The 22,882-nt window shown below is 45.6% G+C and overlaps 1 protein-coding gene across 1 annotated transcript in view; it reads left to right on the forward strand.

The window, feature by feature from the left end:
* The first annotated feature begins 285 nt into the window (after positions 1-285).
* LOC142585708 (carcinine transporter-like) overlaps positions 286-22,882 on the forward strand; it is a 32,436-nt gene continuing 9,839 nt past the window's right edge. Inside the window, exons 1-7 of the mRNA XM_075696676.1 lie at positions 286-1,009; positions 6,887-6,990; positions 10,092-10,246; positions 11,355-11,523; positions 12,849-12,975; positions 17,762-17,874; positions 19,404-19,618. Coding sequence (XP_075552791.1) covers positions 608-1,009; positions 6,887-6,990; positions 10,092-10,246; positions 11,355-11,523; positions 12,849-12,975; positions 17,762-17,874; positions 19,404-19,618 — 1,285 coding nt within the window. The 5' untranslated portion in view covers positions 286-607. The remainder of the gene's footprint in view (positions 1,010-6,886; positions 6,991-10,091; positions 10,247-11,354; positions 11,524-12,848; positions 12,976-17,761; positions 17,875-19,403; positions 19,619-22,882) is intronic.

Here is a 22,882-nt window from a genome sequence, read left to right on the forward strand (position 1 = left end):
TCGCTCCTACAGCGGATTTTAATCGCATTAAACTTCCAAAATAGGCCTCCACAGTGTTGGAGGGCCCACCGACTTGGCCGCGAACAAGCTTGCGTAACACCACATCGTCGTAGCGCTACTGCTGCTCATTCGGCCTAAGCGGGTGCTGTTATTTGAAGCTGCGTATACTACGCGACCGGCATGGTGAGGGGAACTGTCGACGACGGCGTCGGCAGGAAATGTGAGAGGAACAAAATAAAGGCTGACATAACGCCCGGCCGCGCGCCAGACGCAAGACTCTCTTCCCCTCGCCTCTCAGCTACGCCGCGCTTGCCGCAAGCATCGAGTACAAGGTTTTTTTTGCCTCCTCTCTGTCAGCCTTCGTAGTCCTCGCTAGGCCGGCTGCAGCCAGCGATAGCAGCATCAGCAAGCGCGCGGAGCAACGCGGGAGGGACTCTGTTAAGCTCGGCTCCACCGCCATGTTTCGATAAGTGCTGTCACCAAACCCAGCTCGTGCGTCCGTCGTCGCGTTACTTCTCGTTGTTCGCCGGAGAGAGGCACGCCCCTACGCGAGTTAAAAGAAGCGCTAGCGTCGCCGTGCGTCTCGGAGTCAAGAAAGAGCTCGAATATGGAGTTCGAAGACGTGATCGAAGAGCTCGGAGGCTTCGGCAAGTTCCAGAAGTTCCTTTTGTGGGCCTTCCTACTGCCCTCGGAGATACTGTTTCCTTTCTTCTCGATGAACCTGATATTTCTGCTGTCCGAGCCCGACCATCAGTGCGTGGTGCCGCAACTGGACGCCCTGGGCCTGAACGATTCTCGCGCCCAAGAGATTCGCAAGCTGCTCGTGAGCGACGACGAGTGTGCGGTGCTGCCGATGCGGGATTTCAACTCGACACGCTTGGTGACCGCAGAAGGGTTCGAGGCGACGTCGTGGAACGCGTCGTGGTTCGTGAACGATAGTGCGCCCAGGCAGCCCTGCCAGCTGTTTCGTTACGATGACCTGCACTACGAAGAGACCGTGCCTACCGAGGTAAAATTGTGATAATCTCAATCGCGAGATCGTAAAGTTCGTTTCACCAACCCGAAATGTCGGTCGTCTTCATCAGTTGGCCCTATTTGCTACCAGTATTATTCTGAGACACCTTTTCACTTTGACGTGACAATACCCGGAGAAGGCGCCCGTGATTAAGTGATAGTCATAAATCCTCATTTTCTTTCTTTTTTTTTTCTTTTTCGCTCTACAATTCCTCTCTTCTGCATCTACATATCCCTAATTATGCTTTAGTTGCTACATGTCAAAACACCCGTGTACCTATATTTATGTGCACGTTAAAGAACCCCTAATAGTCCAAATTAGCCCGTAGTCGCCCACTACGGTGTGCCTCATAATCAAATCATCATTTGAGCACGCAAAAGCCTATAATTTAATGCATTTTAGTCACTATATCTCCGAGGTCCTTCTATATACAGGCTGTACTGTATCACGCGTAGAAATGTAGCATCCAGTTTAATTTGTGGCTTCACCGATGATGCTTAATATAAACGTAATACAAAAGCGTTTTTCGCTTTTGGGCACATATAGATAATTTAACCGGTTTTAAGCCAGTTCTACTTATATTTATACAGTGCTTTTTTTTATTTATTCCCCAGATATATCCCTATTATATCAAAATGCACCTTGGTGTTAAAGCTCTCTCACTGCCTGTAGCCTTCTCTGTCCACATAAAAGACATATATATGTATACTTCGTTGTCTATGGGTCACTGACACAAAACATGACATCCGTTTGCTCATGCCGGCTTTCTAGGGCTACAGCGGCTGTAATAGAGGGACAGTTGCGGACGATGACCCTGCGCTCGGCGTCCCTGTTTTTAACAGACTCTTTGAGCAGCGCTGTCCTTTTTGAGCGTTAATTCTTAACGTAAACGATATGCCAGAAGACTGTCAAGCGCGCTCAAGTTGGCAGTTGATCATTTGTGACAACGTGATTAGAGTGCAATTTAAAAAACTCCTATGTGAGGCGACACACGATCCTCAACTGAAATGCATAACACACTCTTTGGAAAATATTTGCGACTCAATGTTTCCCAAGGCGATGTTATCTTACATGTTGTAAATGTGGAATTTTCGAATCAACCCGAAGTGATATGTTCTATAAATAGAGTCCTCAATTATCGAACCGAATACCGAATAGTTTTATTCTACCACTCTAACCTGAAAAACAAACACACAAGGTATCTGCAACAATTAACTTTATTTATTTTATTCAACACACCGAATGCTACATATAAGAGTTCGTTAACTTCTTAACGCCCCTGTCACACGGCCAATTTAATGTCATTTCCAACGAATAACATTCGCTCACAAATTCATTTTTTTTTTTGCTGTCAGACGGTAAAACGGTGTAACATTAGTTGAAAACGACATTTCCAACGATAGATATATTCGTATTTGCAACAGCACATTAACCTTATATAGTCGAAAGGGTAATTTTATTAGAAGACCAAAAGCGGTCTACAATAAGTCTATAAATAATCTATAACTTGCCTACCCGCATTTGTATAAAGGTTGTGTGTAACTACGACGTGCATATTCCGACGCGGAGCTTTGGAGCTGCGAAGTGTTCCGCGACCAGATGTTCAGCCATAAAACAACGCAATTCCATGCCCCGTCGTATAGCGCACTTCTGTTTGTTCGTGTGCTTTGTGTTGTTGTTGTTGTTGTTGTTGTTGTTGTTGTTGTTGTTGTTGTTGTTGTTGTTGTTGTTGTTGTTGTTGTTGTTGTTGTTGTTGTTGTTGTTGTTGTTGTTGGTTTAGCTGTAATTCTGAAGCAGCGCACTCCACAACAGTCAAACTTCCCACATTGGCGCAGTTAATAAACAACAACAATTTCACCTAGACTCGCTCCGCGTGCCTCCTAGCTTGCTTTTTCAACGTGCGCGTTTAAATTTGCGAACAAAATATTATTATACTTTGCACCGTGCTCGCTTGTGAAACTGAAAGCATACGGACGGCGTGGCGCATTGAAGCCAAGTTGCAACATGCAATTAATTCCGAGCGTCTACGGCAATGGCGCCGATGAAGGTCAGCGGGCGTGCCCTTCGGGCGTAACACTTTTTTCCTGTACCTTTGAGTGTTCTGCCTGCAAAGAGCGTAGAGGCATTTCAGTCTTCATGTGGGTAGCGTTAGCTGAATGCGCACTAAGTATAACGACTTGATCGCGCTGACGGTAAAGGAATCTGCTCTTTCTGTTCGTGATTCCGAGAAATCTTAACTCGTCCCTTGTGTGACGTCAGCGGTTTGCAAGCTTACCTCACTAGAAGGAAGCTACGGGCAGAATAAGCGACGAAATGGGGCAGTGGGTGTCATTTCACATAATTTACTATTTCCTTTAGGCTCTGAGAGGGCGAGGGTTTTTTCTTTCTTCTTTGCACGGTGAAAGCTTTTCTCAAGAAAATGTATCATTCTTTATGTAGTTGCAAGTCTGCTCAGAACTACAGCATCAGGGTGAAAATTGTAATATATACGTCAAGCGAAAAAGTCCACGAGTGGCAGCTACAGGAGCCGGCGGTGGAGGTTGTTGAAAGACTGCAGACTTCTTTCGTTTTCTTTTGGCAGCTGTGCTTACAAGATACACATTTCAGAGGTTGCAGGAAAGGAGTAACAAGTATTTATAAAACCCAGAGGATATAAAATCATGATAACGTGAAATGTAACAGTTGTCTTTCGACGATTTCGATTTTCCTTTTTGAAGATGATAATGGGCGTAAGCGAAATTCTTGCACTTTTTATCATACTGTTCGTAAAAATATCGACTTTAAGTGTACTTTGCGCCAATAACGTGAATGGCAGCGCTCCAGATGTTCAAGCAAAGAGGGAAAAGCTCAAGTACATTGGTCCAGACGGGCTTCGGCACTCAAGGCCTTAAGGGCTTTGTTGAAGTTTTTAAGGACAGGCGAATTGTTCGACCGCCTTTGAACGTCGTAGCGCGTAGTTTCGCGTTACTGTGTGAATTTTCTTTTTTTTTCATTTCTTTTTCCCTCTTCTTCTTTCTCCTTTTATTCCCTTTACCCCTCTCCCCAGCACAGGGTAGCCAGCCGGTACTTACACTGGCTAACCTCCCTGTCTTTCCTCTCCTTTGTCTCCTCCTCTCCTCTTAAGCAGCGCAGTAAAGAAAACTTATTTTTTCGGCGACACGCTGTCTGCCAGGAGAACATCGCAAATCAGAATGGAACAACACTTTCAGTAATTAAAGTTCATAGGTTAATTTTCACTTGCTTACTAAAGAGAAACCTGTTGTAATTGCGGAATGGAAGTTATGGAGTCAGGGCCAATGGCACGTCCACTTAGTAGGAACCTCACGTTCGGGCGAAGAACCACTTTTAAAACGAAGTCGATATACAATCATGCATATATATAGCACCAATTCTAAAGCAACCGCCAGCAAACTATGGCGCAATTAATTGTCCTTCCGCTCGTTATTTTACGCGTTCTTTTAAGAGTAAACCTTCTCTTCTTCATCCGTTCACATTCCAAATTTTATCACTGCCACTCAAAACGATACCAACTATCAATGTATTTTATTTCGCGCAGTTTCTGCTCTTTATTTCTTTTTTCCCTGGGCCTTTTTTGAGGACGAGCATATATGAGTGAATGATCCCGCATGTATATATGCTCTTCATCATTGCAGTCACATTGACTGGGTTCAAACGCGCGGTCACGGGACGAATCTCACTGCAGAGTTGTACTGAATTTTCCGCGCGATGCGGGCTAGCACGCTCCCGTACAATGCTTCTTCTGTCACAAATCAATAATCCACGAATAATAACGTGAAAATAAGACATTCATTAGGCGGATGTCTAATTTTCCAGTTATTATTTATTTCTCCGCGCCTTGCGGGTTTCCGCAAAGCCATTGCGTCCATACACGAATACATTCGGGGCGTAAAGTCATCCTCATTGCCATTTGAAGAAGAAAAAACAAAGAAACATTACACACCCCACCATTAAATGCATATTTGGTAGAAATAACGCTTACGATTCTAAGACTTTCGGACAAGCTATGGCACATCAGAAGGATCTTTCAAATGCTACTGTTTCGATTACTAACCAACAGGCTTGTTTGTTTCCGTCAGAGAAAAAAAAGTAACCATTTACAGGAACTTCTTTTAATACATGTAATTGATTACCTTTACGAATTATATCAGCACAAAAGTAATTGACCAATTACTAAAACAAGGTTATATATTACTTTGACATTACTTTCAAACCTACTTTTAATGCCATTGCAGAAATGGAGTAAAAACAACGAGCTAGGCTGGCTTTTTCATTGTCTTCTATGCAGTCGCTCACACCTTGTTTATGGTAACTAAGAGCTGGTTTTCAAAATTTTCTTCGGTAATCTTCCCCGGTTTTCCTGAGGAAAAATCTGCAGCGACACTGAACACTACTAGCTCGATGCTCGCGCTGCAGAGAAGGGCTTTGTTGTAACGTACGAACACATTGCTGACAAGATGCGATCTACTAATACACCAGCACGGTTATTTAGCACGGAGCGTATCGATTGTCTTGACTGTACTGCATACGATTAGACAAGTGGCATCGGTGACTTCTTGTGGTCTTTTCAAAAATACTGAGAAGAAAGCGGCGCTTTGCTTGAGAATATGCAAAAGAAAGGTCTTCCGCCTGCGTGCCTGCAACACCTAGTGTTCCCCGAAGCCCGCAAAGAAGCTTCAAGTCTTCTTTTTCCATACGTAAGAGAGACTTGTTTCGTGGGAAGGTTGTGAGACACCGCGGCAACGTTATAGGAGAAGCTAAGATGGGGCAATATTCAGTCTCGATCGCCAAGCTAAAGCCGCCTATTGCTACAACAACCTGCCAGTAAAAGATTATGGTTACTCATTGCCACAGTGCCCAGCGCCTCATTGTTGTTGGGCTTAGGGGAAGGCGCTCTCGGTAGGTCCAGTGAAAAACTTAAAAATCATTCATAGGGGATTTTTTTAACATCGGCGTCCGAAGTGGTCGTAGCTTTCGAGCCAGGAAAGCACCTTCTTAATTTTTCGGTGAACATCTGGTGGACCTCCTCCTGATAGCCTTGACTCACTAGTCGTTTCGACTGCAATGGCTAATTGTAAAGGACGCTGTTCACGTTGCTTCAAAAGGTGGTTCAATGTGTAATGTGATTTATTAGAAAGCTGCACATTATTCAGCGCTAAGAATACTTTTCGTATATTACAATCGCAAAAAGAATTGTATACGAGCCACGTATATATCGAAGAGATGGGAATAAAACTGTTCGACGGCGAAGAACTTGCTTCTATATTGAAGAAGCAAACTGCACTAAGCGAAGAAGGCTCAGGCAGCAGCTCTCACCGCCTACAAAGACGGTAACAGCGCATTAATATTGCTCCGTCCATGGCTTCACGCTAACTTTGTGCGCAGTTTTTATTCGAAGCTCTAGTTGGACGCCTTTTTCGTTGTCCTACGTAAACTAGAAGGCCTCAAATTGTCTAATTTGAGGAAACGAAAGTGGCCAGATACTCAGATCTCACGAACTGCGAAGTGATCTGAACACGCACTGTCATTAACACACCCGCCGTGCTTGCTCAGTGGCTATGGTGTTGGGCTGCTGAGCACGAGGTCGCGGGATCGAATCCCGGGCACGGTGGCCGCATTTCGATGGAGGCGAAATGCGAAAACACCCGTGTGCTTAGATTTAGGTGCACGTTAAAGAACCCCAGGTGGTCAAAATTTCCGGAGTCCTCCACTACGGCGTGCCTCATAATCACAAAGTGGTTTTGGCACGTAAAACCCCAAATATTGAATTGTCATTAACACCCCCTTCCTGCCCCCCCCCCTAAAAGAAACAAGTTAAAAGAAGATATAATGTTGACTTCCCTAATTCTGCAGTGGGATCTGGTCTGTTCTCACGGTCACCTTCCAAGCCTCGTGTACTCTGTAGCTACCGCGGGAAGCGTCATTGGAACTGTCATCATTGGTGCATTGGCTGACAAGTGAGTATTCTACAGTGCCATCAATGTACGTTTCTCATTACGAATGCTTACTTTATCAGTTGATTGCGTAAGATCTCTTTCGTTATTGGAAACTTTATTGCTCTCAAGGGCACTCTGGGTCACCGGCATTCTTTACTACTATCGCCTGTTGTCCATCTCCTGTCTCTTTTCCTTTTCTCCCTTTTTTTTATTCACAACGCGATGACAGGAAGAAAAAAATTACCGACGATTACGTTACTTCCTAATGCGAAATTTGAGCGCAGCAAATAAGCTGTTTCACCTTTTCGATAGATTGAGGCAAAGAAATCGAGCAACACATGTATGCGCTATCACAGAATTTTTTTTTTATTTTTCACACGTATTCCTTTAACAAAGACTCCACTAGGTAAGCTTCTGCTTCGGCGGCACGCACCTCTGGATTCTGACGGCGACGGCGCTGGGCCTCTGCTCTGGCAGCTCGTTTAGCAGCAGCAGCAGCAGCAGCAGCAGACGGAGGACTTCCATCGGTCGTCTCGCTCATGGCTCAGAAAGAACTGGCAGATAATTTCGCAGTGGCGAACGGCAGCGGCAATTTCGGCTCGGGCGGTGCACATATACAGATCCGCCGCCACCGATCTGGCTCTCTGATTGCCACCGCACAGGGCGAACGGCAGCGGCAATTTCGGCTCGGGCGGTGCACATATACAGATCCGCCGCCACCGATCTGGCTCTCTGATTGCCACCGCACAGGGGTTGCATTGGAGGAGGAGCGAAGAAAGGAATTAAGTTCGAGCCGGCGCTTTGACAACCGGAGACTCGCAGGAAGAGGGGGGAGGGGGGCGGCGTGTACACCCAGCGGCAAACGATGGGGGCAGAAGCGCGCGCAGCAAGCGGACAACACGATAAAGGGAGGAGGGAAGAGATAGCAGCGACTGACTGATGCCGCTGACGCCGATAGTGAGTCAACCCCAGCTGCGGAGCTGGTTTCAGGGACAACGCCGCCGATGCCGACACAAACAATATGATACCCTCGCTTCCGCAGCGCTAAGAACCACGTCTAGCCGTGGGAAGGTGGTCACGTATTCGTCGACGTGCCGGGGCCTACGTGAAATAACCGGCGCGTCGGCAACTGAAGAGCACCCTATCCGCCACACAAGAACAGGGGGGGGGAGACCCTTTCCTCCTCTTTCTGCATGGCGGCGACGGTGTTCTAGGCAGTCACGTTATCTTGACTCTCTAGCGGCGTCAGCGGCATCCAGCGGTATCAGTCGGTCGCTGCTAGCGCTGGGGGGATGAAAGGGGGGCGGAGCTGGTTACGAGGCCGACGACAACGCCGACGACAACGCCGACGACGACGCGAAACCCAGGAACGGACGCCAAAGAGCTGCGCTCTAAAATAAAGCACAGGCGGCCAAAACGTTCAATTGCTTAGCCTGAGTGTACGTTCATCACATAATATTGCGTAAATAACACGTCCAGTGTCTGGCGCACTCGCGTGGCTGCGCTTCGAAGCTGCCCAGAACACAGCACGATATAAAGTCACAGATTAAAGTAATGGTCAGGCTTGTAGCTCACTGGTAAACACAGACAAAGTAGATTTGCTGCTCGTCTGCGTTTGTCAACTCACCGCCGCAGCGGCTTGGCCGAAGCCCTTAAACTAAGGAAACTACTCGTATAACGAATCGGCCTATACGTGTAGCCATCCTAGAGGCACACCGGAGACCGGTTCTCTTCGTTACGGAATTATTCAATGAAACAAAAAAAAACGTACCTAAATATCCTCACTGCGACATACGGACGGCTTCGAATGCATAATTCTTTTATTGAAACAAAACTTACAATTCCTTCTTCTCTTGGGTTTGGCGTGTCCAATCGATCGATTTCTCGCCGTGTAAAACGAGCCGATCCCAGACACAGTGACATAGCGCGCTGTCCGAATCCAGGCCCCAGCGGCGGCCCCCTCTGGATAGCAGATGCAGATCGCGAAGGCTATGCGTTTGCTGTCTGCATGCGGCGAAAGCAACGTCGTAAGCCGCAAACACGTCACGGATGTGCGGTTTCGGACACCACCTACAGCGAATTGGGCCGGACTCGAATATGGTTCGGTGAAAACTGCACCGATCTCGGAGGCAGTGTAATCCGCGGGCGCCTGGGTGACGTGGTAGAGGTCTCGGCGTATTGCCAGGCAGACAAGTAAGTGTTCCGTTGTGCTGCAAAGCGCGGCGCAGAAGAGCATCAGTTGTACAGCATTTAACAAACTATTTTACAAAAAACTTCGCTTTACACAAATTTCAGCAAGTGCGTTGGACCTGCGTTCTTTAATATTATAACATTCTGTTAACGCATTCTGGGATTCCATAGACGGACACTGGCGGATATCAAATCAACTATGGGAGTAAGCCGACTACAACTGTCGCTGTAAATTCATTAGTGAGTCGTAGTTCGCTCTATGACGAAAGACTCTCTTGCGTATTATCGCCAGCCATCTTGATCTATGAACGCGTGGCATTTATGTGTTCCTGTTGAAGAAGTCAAGGATTGTGGAACTTAGGAACATAGTGAAGCGGCTTACGCCAAAACGCATTCTGCCCTGGTTACGCGCTACTTGTAGAGCATGACGACTGCGGAAGCAAAAAGTCACAGTTGTGCGGTCTAGTCGCAACCACTTTTAAACAAACAAACAATGAAATCATGAAATACATGGGGGAAATGAACTGTTATGTTCGTTAACTGAATTGTAAAAGTAATAAGGAAAGAGGAACGTGTACCAAGAAATGAACTTGTCGCAGTTACCGTTAAGCTCGCCAGGCGACCGTCCTACCGTAAACTTTTTGTCGTTTTTGTGGTGTGTGGACTAGATTAGCCCTGGGGGCGTTAACCAGCACCCTTCACAGCCATGGCGGCGGATGTGGAAGACGTGGCTCGGCTCCCACTTCCGGCAACGGGTATTTTCGTCCACTTTCATTTTTTCCTTTTCCTTGTATTTTCTACAATTCAAATTTAAAAGGCAAAAACTTAGCTTCACTTTGCATTCCCCGGCTTCATTATCTCGTTGCTCCATATGGTTGTACATAAAACCAAAAAAAAGTCAAGCCACTAAGCTACTCTCACTCTTCTGGCAGGTACGGTCGTAAGCCAACGTTCTTCGCCATCGTGGCCCTGGCCGCGCTCTCGGGCTTCGGCGCCGTGCTGTCCACCAACTTCGCCATGTTCGTCGTCATGCGCTTCGTCAACGCCCTGCTGGACCCGCAGATCGACCAGGTGCCCTACATCATCAGTGAGTCACATACGGGGCGTCCAGCTTTGCCGCGCCCTCGGCGTCGCCATGAACTGTATAACTTGGCGCTCCTAAGTTTGCGTGGACAAAGTCAGCCAAACCACTGGGACGAATGGCGGAGTGCTATCTGATGAGCATTTATATTAGGAAGTCCAAAATTCTGGTCGGCCTGCTGGAACTTGGTTTCAATACATAAATGTATACAAATACATATTAATACATATAAATGTATACAAGGAACCGAAAGAGTCTGGAGCGATGACACTAGGAACGTAAACTGATATCGCGAGGTTTAACTTCGCGAAATTGCACATTGGGTTATGAGGGACGACGTTGTAGATTATTCTGAGCACACGATTCTCTTTAATGTGCACCTAAATATAGGCACACGAGCGTCTTTGCACTTCGCTTCTATCTAAATTCGGCCGCAATTGCTAGAAGTCGAACCAGCGACCTCGTGCTCAGAAGCAGAACGCTATAGCCACTGAACTATCACGGCGACTCCCTAGAAATATCCATGCAGTACGCTCTCAGCATGTCACGATGTACTCTCACAGTAACATTGCTGTTGCAGTGCTTTACTTCGTTCCCCTATACTATACGCAGGTGAAAAGATCAGTGATAACACAAAGAAAGAATGTACAGGGGAAATAAAATCAGTTGTGTTTCATTACTGTGCGCTATATATGAAAAGGAAGGACAAGAGAAACGATCTAGCACACGAAGATGATCATAACGACCACTTCACGCTATCAGGTAATTGAGGTCCCTGGTTCGGTGATCTGCAGCACGGCCTGTAATTGCGGGTTCATCATATGTTCGTTAAGAAACGTCTCCAACCACATGCTCGAGTGGCCTGTCAAGCACTACAGGACGGAGCTTGCCTTTGCACACTAAAGACAATGAGGTCATAAAGAAGATGCATTATCACCTTTCTGGCACAAGAAAAGTTAGAGGCGTGGTCCTCGTCCGGCAAGTGCATACACTAAATTTTTTCCCCGAGGAAATCGGCCCCCTGCAACTCATTTCGTTATACGGGGTTATTGCAGCACTTTTACCGAATACTTCGTTGTACCGAGTTTCTTGCCCTTCCGCCCTCTCCGCGCAGTCCTGGAGCTGGTGGGTGCCAAGCAGCGCACCCTGACGTTGGGCGTGGCGTGCATGGGCTGGACGCTCGGCATGTGTCTGCTGCCGCTGGTGGCCTACCTGAGCCGTACCTGGGTGCTGCTGGCAACAGTGTGCGCCTCGTGCGCGGTGCCTCTCTTCTGCTACATCAGGTGAGCAGCCACGCACTGCGGGCGCTGTGAGAGTCCGGCAGTTCAGTGACCGGTGAAGCGCGTGCGCCTATCTACTGGGCACGCGCGAAGGCTAGCCATAATGACAGGAGCCACGAAATGAACTGAATTTTCTTTGCTTCACGACGACAGGGTGCTGTTTCCAGGAGTCGGCTCATCGGGAGCTGGGCGATGTGAACGCACGCGCCCTTCTTTGCAAGTGCGTTGTTAACTTAATTTCTAGCACCAGAGGACCAACCCGTATAGCTTCCAACTTCAGCGCCACAACATTGCAAAGCAGAGTAGAGAAGGCGAGACGACAACTGTCAACTCATAGACAAAAGTTGGTACTGAGAGGAAACAAATAACAAGGATGAAATCGCGTATGAAATGCTGGTGAAACTAACTTTTGCGAAGCCATTGCTTTATGGGAAACAGCACAACCTATCTCGTCAGATAGCGTTATATTTGTTCATTTTATTCGTTACACACCATGTGAGCAATACTCAAACAGACTTTTAGAGCATTCCCATCGATTCTCTATCGTTGGGTTTACGCTTCTTAAGCAACCATTTTTCTCGCACTTGAATCATTCCAATTCCCCTTTCTACGAATGAGGGCCAGGTCACACTCTGTGCATTGCCACGCTACCGTGTACTGTTCTTCGAGGTACTTGTCACTTTCCTGCAGCCTTACGCTACAAAAACAAGAAATCGCCAAGTGTATTTCGTAACGAAGTCGTATACAGAACCACGGCACATGTGCACGACTGCAATTGGATCCATGTACGGTGCATTGCCTGGGTTTAAAATTAACTAGGGGTTCCTCCCAGCAGAAGGCCTGCGCACTTGGTTTCGTAACATCGTGTTACTTGATATGAATAAGTATTATTAGCATGTGCGGCGTCATGAAGGTGTTGTTTAAGGCATATTTGCTTGTTTATATTTATAGCAACGTCAACACCGACCTTTAGCAAGATGAGAGACAGATATCATCATCAAAAGTGCCATCAAATGAAATAAAACGCTGAAGAAAAATTACGAAGTACGATTTAGGTAACGCAACAAGAACGCTACAGTGACCACTGCTCCCTTCCAGTTTCTATTTCTGTGACACTCGGTACAACAACACTGAAGTCATGGCCTTAAGCGCGCATGCCTCGTGTCACCTTGGGGACGTTCGCTCAACACCCAGTCGGCCACGACTCCCTATCACCTCCCCTTCTTTTGGCGTGTATAGCAGCTTCCCTCACGCAGGCTACGCTCAAAACAGCCTCGCCTGCAGCCTTCCAGCCTCCGTCATTGACGGACCTCGCGTGTTCGTTGTAGGGTCATCCCCGAATCTCCGCGGTGGCTCTTGTCGCAGGACCGGCTCCCCGAGGCGTCGGCCATTCTGCGCCGCATTGCCTTCCGAAACGGAGTCGAGCCCCCGGGTGACCTCGACCTGAAGCTCAAGGTGAGCGTTCATTGAAACTCCACCTACATATGCACGCTTATGTCAAAAAAAAAGAAAAAGAAAGGCTGTTTACAAAGGACTGACTATTATCGTCAACTAGAGCGAATAGCTGAGCGCTCATGGAAAGCTGTTTGGTTTATCAAAGGAATGACGCGTTTGACGGCGTAGATTCGTTACAGTGAGCACATCTGTGTGCGGTTTGTTGTTTCATTGCTTAGTTCTGTAAAAGTCAGAGTCGTTAACTAGCACATATGAAGGGATTGTATAGGTGGACGCTTGCGTCCCAAAGAGCTACAATGGTCGGCGTTCGGCGACAAGCGCGCCCCGCAATCAGTTGGAAAGAGCACGAGCACGCGCCTTTTCCTTCGGCACCTTTGAATCAGCGGTGTAAGTCTAACCACCGACGAAGAAAACAAGCTAAAGTGAAAGCTAAAGCTAAAGAGTCAAAGTAAGCAATTTGCTTAAAAATACGGGCTACTCGGCGCCTACACCATATATGCTGTTCAGTGCTGTAGCGCGGTCTCCGTTGCACACCTGACATTCCGGACATTCAGGGGTTGACGTTCCGAATCAAAACTTCAGCAACAAAAGAAACAGACATGTCCGTTTACATGGACATGTAACAGACATGGACGTCTACAGAATCTCTCCGCCCCCCTCCCTCCCTCCCCTGTATGACAAGTACGGGAGTGCTTTTCATTCCCGGGGACGCTGAAACTAACGACACACCAAAGATACTTCCTTACATAGACCGTGGCCAGCCTGCCTGTCGCAGGCAACGCAGCCCATATACTTTTCACAAAGAGTGTGCGTACATTATTGCCGCACGTACGTTGTTTTGCTTCTCGGCTGAAGTTGCTTTTGTTTTCCACCAGGTTTCGTGTTACAAGTTCGTTATCAAATTATTGGCAGGTGCAAGACGTGCCACTTGATCCAATTTTTTTTTTCAATATTGTCGCTGATTCTATAGGAGAAAGAAAGAAAGAAAGAAAGAAAGAAAGAAAGAAAGAAAGAAAGAAAGAAAGAAAGAAAGAAAGAAAGAAAGAAAGAAAGAAGAGCAAGGAGGCGAACCAGTCTTTGTCCACACTGCTACTCTACGCGTTGGGAGGGGGACGGGGAGTGAAATAAAGAGACAGCGAGAAAGCAAGACTCTTGATCCCACTTTCGCTTGCACTAAGCCAAATCCAGCATATCTAAAGTCGGCATCTAAAGTTTTTCGCCTTCGGGTACTGTAGAAGAGCTCGAGTGGCTTTCTGAGCTGATGAGCTGTGAAGCTAGGCTCCCAAGACATTTGCTTCTGTAGATGGCCGGTTGTCATATCCAGTCGTGCAAGGCACAGTGCTGAGTCTGGCGTTGTTTATCAAAGTAAGAACAGTGGCACAGGAGATGATCGATGGTTTCTTCATTCTTTCACTTAGCGCACATGGCATCATATTTCACGTGCGGCATGAATAGCGTTGTACACTCTCGAACGTACGCCAGCACAAGTGATCATTCTGGAATGTATGGTGATACATGTACACATAGTGGACTGACTTGACCCGACAGTTCAGAATTCTGTGATCATGCTCGCCTCTATGTCATGGTTTGAGCGTTGCTTGGTTTTCTCAGCACAAGGTCGCCCAATAAATATTTAGTTTCTTATCCCACAGTTTTGGCAACTTATGGTTCGTCACTATGCAGCATACAGTGAATGCTTGGGCTCGTGCCAGCCAATGAGCAGGGAGAGTTGGCTGCATATTCCAGAGAAGAGAAGCGGTCACGCCCAGTGGGCGCTAGTCCCCTTCCGAGAAACTTCCATTCAATTCGTATCGAGCGGAGGCGATCATAGGCGGACAACGAGGGATACCTTGTTCTAATTTTTTTTCCTAGTTGGCTGAAGGGAGTTAGTGAGGTGAAGTTCAGGGGTGCGGCAATATCTGAGACGAGTCGAATTCCTTCTGCATCCAATAAAGCATTCGATTTCGTTTGATATTTACTTGTGGCCGAAAGTAAGGGCTTACTTCAATTGTCTGATCCTACCTGCCATGTAAAAGACACATGCTCGCATGCTCGCAGACCACTAGTAATTTTTAAGTGTCCTTTGCAAGCCAACCTTCGGCATATCATTTGTCGCTCAGTTGCAAGCCGCAAAGTTCAACGAACATGGAATAAAATACAACGTATTGAACGGAATAAAATCATCTAAGTAATAGAAGATCTAATATCTATATATATATATATATATATATATATATATATATATATATATTCGGCATGACATTCTAAGTTCTAATATCCTGAGTCACTTCTATTTGAAGACGTCCCCGTTAATACACCCATATTTTCGGCTATTGCAATATAACGTCAAGAGACTAGCACTTCCGTGCATTACAGGCCACGAATGTATATTGTACGCTCACGCGGGACGAATAGCGATTACTAGAATGCGCGTGCCCACATCCGGTTATTCATCTTGCTCCAATACGTGAGGCTACACAGGGAAGGTACCGACACCTGAAGCATAGAACTGAGCGCGTTTACGATTTTTGACAGCTTGTGCAACATATAGCACTGGCCCGGCAGGAAACAGATGGCAAGCGAGGTATCCGCTGTGTAACATCTGTGTGACTGAGCTAAATACCGCGATATCTCGTAAGTAATCCCCTCTGAGAGCTGAAGAGGTCAAAGCGCTGCACGGCGAAAGGTTCTAACTTTTCTCGTAAACTGAAAACTATACGACAGACTAGCGGACACAAATCGCAATAATATCGTGAAATTACACAGCTGAACATTAATTTCTCGTATATGAATACAAACTGTATCGCGTTATCTCGCTCACTATAGGTGCATTTAGAGATGACATATTTTCCTGTGTAAATTATAGCACTCTGGAAGCATAGCGCCGGAAGGGCGGTCGACAAACACGAGACAGGACAAGCGCTTTTTTTAGCGCTTATCCCGTCTCGTCTTTCTCGATCATCCTTCCCGCGCTATGCTTCCAGTGTACGTATGTATTACCAACCAGCCCAAGCCTACACTCTTCTGAAATTATAGCAATTCGATTATATCCTTGAGGCGGCATTCGCGAAGGGTAAGACGCGACGTGTCATTTGGATCAGTTAATGTCTTTACGTACCTGCAGGCTCCTTTAAGCATAATTATCCCTCCGAATAAAGTACTAATGTGAACGTCAAAAGTTTGGCAGCAGTTGCACTCCTGTAACACCTGAATGCGAAAGTCTGCAGCACACTTGGTAATGCGCCGTCTCGCATCGTCGCGTTGCTGCTTTCGCAGTTCGGCTTCTTCGGCTCGTTTTCGACGCTTAGCTGCGGCTTCGCGCGCTCGCATAGCGAGGTCAGAGGCGCGCCAAGGACGTTTCCCTTTCAGTCCTCTCAGCAGGGGACTGAAACGCACGCTGTTCTGTGCGTTGTATTGGTGATTTCAGTGAATGCACGAACTGTTCGCTTCACTTTGCTGAGCGCTTGTAGCCTCAGCCGTGCGGGGGTATGAGCCATTGAGAAAATCACGTCCTTCTTTTTTTGTACTACTCGACTAGTCGCCGCGTTTCTGTACGTTCTACGCGCGATTCCAACGAATGTTTGTACTGTACGCGTCACTTTGCTGAGTGCTTGTAGCGTCTGCTTTACGAGAGGGATCAGCCATTGCATTTATTGCTTGTTTAGCGGAAGTATGAGTCATTGCTGGTGATGATAGTTTTAGTACCAATGGACCAGACGACGTGTTTTTTAAGGCCATCGGGTATATGAGCCACTTAAGGCTTTAGCCCTAAAAATTGCAGTCAAACATTCCTTGAAGAACTAATTGGTATCACATAAGCTCTCTCTTGCTCTCTAAAGTCGACATGGCTCCTCTGCCTCAGTAATGTCCCTTGGCGTTAGCTAATCTAACCTTTTTGTAGGCACAGCATTCACAGCGCCCACAGCACCCACTTGAAGGCAATAAAGTAGAGACGTGTTTCTCAAATTATTTCTTATGGAATGACGATAGCTAAGAATATTTATTAAAGCCAATGAACCTTTGCCGATTATATTGGAGTTAAGAAGCGTTAAAATTCAGAATTATGTTAATAATGATCAGGACCCCTGCATAATGATGCCTCATAATGACCTAATAATAATGGCCGCTGCATAACGACTAACATATCGTTGCCGAAATTTGTAACCCTTGTAGAAGAACTGTTGCGCAATAATTAGGTTATGCTAGCCGGAAATAACACACCACTCACGTCGTTGAACAAGATAAAATCTGTATAAGCATTGTATTTGCCTATGCAATTTCATCCCTTTTTGCCAAATGCACTGTATCATTCATGTTTTATTTCCTGCCATATGTGTATATCTGCTTCATGTTGATTGCAAATATCATTGTTGAAATTATGTAAACCTGTTTTATCGCTATTTGTGCGTATATAATATATGTCCAACCTGTAAAAATCCCGACAGTATCTGAAATAAAGAAATAAATAAATAAAACTCGTCACGAACTGTTCTTCATTGGTGGAGGAAGTGGTTCGCTCACTGCGGTCAGCTTAGACCCAAAGTGCGATGGTGAAAAATTTACTAGCTGGTAAAATTTTAAACTTGGTATTCGTGTTTCTAAAGCAGGTATTATACTTCTATTGTGCGAATATTTTACAAAAGACTAGTTGTTTCTATTGTTTTTTTTTACACTGTATTATATTCAGTTTGTCCGAATCCTTTCTGCGTGAATGCTCGACCAGTTTAATTTCGTTATTTATTCACTTCACGATCGTTTGTGCTGCTAATTTCTTTTTATATTTCAGAAAGTTCAGCAAAGCATAACTGCCGAAGAGGAATCGGAGAAATCAGGCTCCATGCTGGATTTGGTTATCAAGCCCAAGATACGGAAAAACTTGCTGATACTCACGTTGATATGGTAAGTCTCACTTCTCCTACTTCTCTGCAAAACTTAGTTCAAGTAATTACGTTTCACACCGTCGTATCGTTTTACCAAATGCAATCGAAAGCAATGATCTTTGCTCTCAACATGGTTATTCAATTGCTTTATGCTGTTGGTGTGAACACAACGAACCTGTACAAAATCGTCTTGATTTGCTGTAGTTCACATGCTTCTCTGCTGTCAATGTGGCAATACACGAGCCAATATGCAAAGGTTCAGACCTGGGAAACCTTAACAACGTGCAATCTCTTTAGGAAAAGTAGTTTCGGGCACGTCGCTTTGGCTAAAACCGAAAACAAAAGTGCGTTGTTGCATTCTGCACCTAAGCGACATCTTAGGTGGCGCAGTCTTTAGTACGCAAGAATCCAGCAACTCCTTCTGCCTAGGTCGCGTTCTGACACCGAAGCGAGGTATCATGCGTGCGTGTCGACTGTCAAGGCTAGGGCATTGTTTAGCGACAACAGTCGCGTCACATTTGGTTTGCTGCTGTCGGTAAACGATAGACCTTGTGAGACATCTGAATGTGAGTCAGGGCTATCCTCATTACAATGAGTGAGAGAGCTGAGGATCTATCCTGGATGCATAGGCAACCGACACCGCCATCGGGGTCTGTGACAGCCAAAGGCATTTATTTTCGCGGTTCAGTGGTGAATTTCGCGGTCAATGAAATGAAAGTAAAGTAGAACCACGGCTGTGCAATGCGGCTCCATAACGAATTTTTCTATTTGTGTTTCCCGTCCTGCATGCACAATTTTGGTCTCCGGGAAGTAATGAACAACTAAATTCATAAATTATTAATTAATTATGCAGTAATAGATATTAAGCAGCCTATTTACTTCACTGTGAATTTCATCACTCGTATTGATTTTTCTCCGTGCTCAACAAGTTGGTACCTACGGACATACGTAGGTTTTCCAGTGTACCAATAGAATTAATCAATCAATCAACCAACCAACCTATCAATTGTAAACGGAATTTCGTAATGTATCCCAAGTATATCTCTTCTGCCAATTCATACATTCTCACTGATGTTCCGAAGTCAGCCTGAATGTGCTATCGGAGTTTGTTTGTTTGCTTGTTTGTTTGTTTGTTTGTTTGTTTGTTTGTTTGTTTGTTCCATACCGTCAGCCATTGCCAAAGGTGGAGTGCACAAAGGCGTTTACAAAACAAAACAGAACACACAACCGACACTGTGAGTGAGTGCGATTAAGAAGCAGTAAACATTAAGCAACACGTACAATACATAATATAAAAGTGATGATTGAAATACGAAGCTCTCTTAGAACTGAGCTCCTAGACACACTCAGTGTTTACAATTTAAACAGGCAGACTATTTCATATCTCTACAGACAGACGCTAAAATAAAAATAAAAACTGAAAAGCGTTACAACTCGAGATGAGTGGTCTAATGTCCTTGCTCCTCGTATGGCTATGTCGCTCACTCTTCCACCGAGCGTCTCGGTGTTGAGATTCCTCAGCGCAGTCTTCCGTCCCACGTCGCGCAGGTCTGCGAACGGCTGCGCGTACAGCGGCCTGCACATCAACGTGACGCACTTGAGCGGCAACGAGTTCCTCAACTTTCTCTACCTGGCCCTGGTCGAGTTTCCGGCCAACGCGATTGGCTGGTGGAGCATGGACCGCTACGGCCGGCGCTGGACAAATGTCTTCTTCGTTCTTCTCACGGCCACCGCCTGCTGGGCGGCCGTCATTGCCCCCACGTGTGAGCTGATCGGCCGATCGTTCCAATTCATTCATTCATTCATTTTTATTATAAATACGAGAAAACACAAGAAGAAGTCTAAACAAAATAAAAAGTACGACGAAGTATAAGGCGTCACTCGCTACCAGTGTCATTCCACTACATTCATTGGATCTAGGATGAATACTAGTTTCCATGCCTTCTTCAAAGAAACAGCAACCTTTAAGATTTATTTTCAGATTTCTTGAAAACCTTGCCTAACTTGACGAGCTCTAGAATGTTTACATGAACACCATCATCCTTGTCTCAGTCGTACATACCGTGATAACATATTTACTCCCTTCTTTTTCCTATACCCGCCTTCCTACTTCTGGGGCATTTCTGTTTCCGATAGCCTTCCCTGTGCAGAGTAGCAGTTAGTCACCTGCGTATTACAACGGCACAATTACCTCCATTTCAGTAGAGAACTTTCTTAATTCTCTCTCTTCCCTTAAATACTTTGACGAAAATCATGCTGAGTATTAAGGCAAACAGAGCACTACTTTTTAATTCACCAGATAATAGGAAACGTGTCTTCAGATTTCTGAGTGCAACGCAGTTATGAAGCAAAATGGCATGGCTGTCGCAAAATGAGATCTTGTTATACTGTTCGGGAACGACCTATCAATCAATTGGTTATTTAATCAGTCACTCATTCATTCATTGAATGAATGAATGAATGAATGAATGAATGAATTAATTAATTAATTAATTAATTAATTAATTAATTTCATTGCAATTCGTAGCCGGCTTTTCTATCGCAGTTGGTTGCCTTCGCATGACGTAGTGCTCAACCATCCAATCAGCTTATCCGATTTTGCCTAAGCAGCCAATCAGCGCATGCCTGACGGCCGAGGCGATACTATTGCCGTAAGTTACCTTCCCAGAACACGTCCCCTGGGTTCCGTTCTCTTTCTTTCATTAATGACCTACTTTCCGTTTTCTGTGCAACATGCGAGGTGCTTTTCGCCGAGAAAGTTTTTGAAGCTTTCTTTGAAGCGTTTGTTGGCATTCTTGTTGGTTAATAACACTGAGTGTATGCGCTCCGACTATTGATAGAAACTGGACTGTGGTTCCGGTTAGCCATTTCTGCTAAACCTCACTGCTTACAATCGCTTCGTGCTTCATCACACGCGCTATTCGATCATCCGCCAACCCTAACAAAGTGCAGAACCACACTCACTGTCACTTTGAACGGCAAAGAATAGTGATCCCTGATTACGAAAGCCACCTGTTTAGTGCCGGATGCACTTACTTTCAGCCCACGACCTTGACGACAGTGCATCGGCGCTGTGCGTCACGGTTGTATATTCCCAGTCGTTTCGTGTTGGCGCATCCTACCGCACACATTAAAACAACTTTTGCCGGCACTGTGATTCACTGCACATAGCATATCCGGCCAGTACCGGCCCATTCGCTTCGTTTTGAGAACTGTAAACGTCACATCCAGAATTCGCAGTCGCGACACCGACTGCGTCCATGAGACAGCACTACCTTCAAGTTGATTGTCCTTGTTTAGGGAACTTCTCGTACGCGGGAAGTCAAAGAAAAAATCGTTTGTTGAGTTAACGCGTATTTTGTAATGTCTTGTAATCATATTTAATTTATTTACATATTATTTATTCACAAACCTCGCAGTGTCCAGCAGGAGTATTATGTGAGGGGGAGGGGGGAGGGTATAAAATATATATTTACATGGGTAATGGTTTTATATTTACAGATAACAAATGGATGTAAGCAGAGTGTGAAGGCATGCATGGAACAAGGCGTATCAGTGAATAGCTTAGTAGCCTTACGTACGCACTGACAAGACTTGTGGCATCCCTAGCAGCTGGTACAGGAAATACAAGGCAACGTCGCCACCAGTTACATTTGAAATCCATTCAATTTCGCTAGCATAAGACTAAGCAACCTGCAATTCCGTAAGTGTAAGCTTACCTAGACGGCTTAATTCAATATTTCTCTTTGCTGCCTCTTTATGGAGGTACTGGTCGGATATGAAGTGAACTAGGGTGGTTGCTTGGGCTAGTTGGTAATTCATGATCAAAAATAACGTACAGCGCAAAGGACCAGGACAGCGATAGACGACATACACAGCGCTGAGTATGTCGTCTATCGCTGTCCTGGTCCTTTGCGCTGTACGTTATTTTTGGTCGGATAAGTTTTTCTTGATTCCTCCAATGTGGAACTTGCGCCGTTTTCTGCGTGCTGCATTTGGATGTTTGAATTGGCTCAGTCACACGAGTCAGTTATACTAGCCGGATTCAGGTATGCCGCGCGATATGTGCAGCTATAAGGATCGGTCAGAAACCAAATATTCCAGCGCCTGGAAAGTCCGCAGATACTCAACATGCTGTTTAACTTCTAGTATAAGAAAATGTTGGCATAGCGTTTTCAATGGCGTCTGCACGCTTTACATTCAGTCGCCAATTTACCGCGCTCGATCCTCGGTCTAAGCAAACATAGCAAGCAGAACTGCGAAGCACGTGAGTAGGCGCACACTGAAATATCTTGAACGCAAGCGCATTTTCTTTTCCTTGATCGTTCCACGTGGTCTAAAAAGGAAGCCAAAGCAAGGAAATTGTAACTTCACATGTAGTCGGCACATCCACTAATCCTTCCCTTACAAAAGAAGTGTTCTTTTCAAACGCGTATAAAAAAATTCGAAATTCTGACTGCCTTCTTTGTCATTTTCTTCGCCGTAATGACTTTCGAAGAGTTTATGGCGACTGGCAAACTTTTCGTGAAGCCCACTAACGCGAAAGTTAGCCCACACTTCGCTCTCTCTCTCTCTCTCTCTCTGTCTCTCTCAAAAAACGTTCACGCCGCGCCAGCTTGCTCATTCAGGCCGAGAAAACTTTTACGGCCTGGACCGGCTTAAAAGCTAAATAGCCTTCTCTGGACTGGACTTTCGCTATGCTCTTACTCGGCTGGAAATTTCTAGTATAACAGAAAGTCCTACGCAAGACATGAGACACAATACAAAAAAAAAATATAATCTTTTCCATAAATTCCAAGTTAGGCGCAGAACAGCGTTCTAAGAAACAAACAATAATTAGATGACTGAAAGCATGAAAGCCGAGTTTTATGTTAATGCAGAGTTACTAAGAGGATATTTTCCTGTTGACCATTTTCATTTTCCTGTCGAACCATTTTCCTGTCGAACTCATCATCATCATCATCATCAGCCTAGTTACGCCCACTGCAGGGCAAAGGCCTCTCCCATGCTTCTCCAACTACCCCGGT

This window comes from Dermacentor variabilis, chromosome 6 (assembly GCF_050947875.1).
Source record: "Dermacentor variabilis isolate Ectoservices chromosome 6, ASM5094787v1, whole genome shotgun sequence".
In the NCBI taxonomy this organism is placed as follows: domain Eukaryota; kingdom Metazoa; phylum Arthropoda; class Arachnida; order Ixodida; family Ixodidae; genus Dermacentor; species Dermacentor variabilis.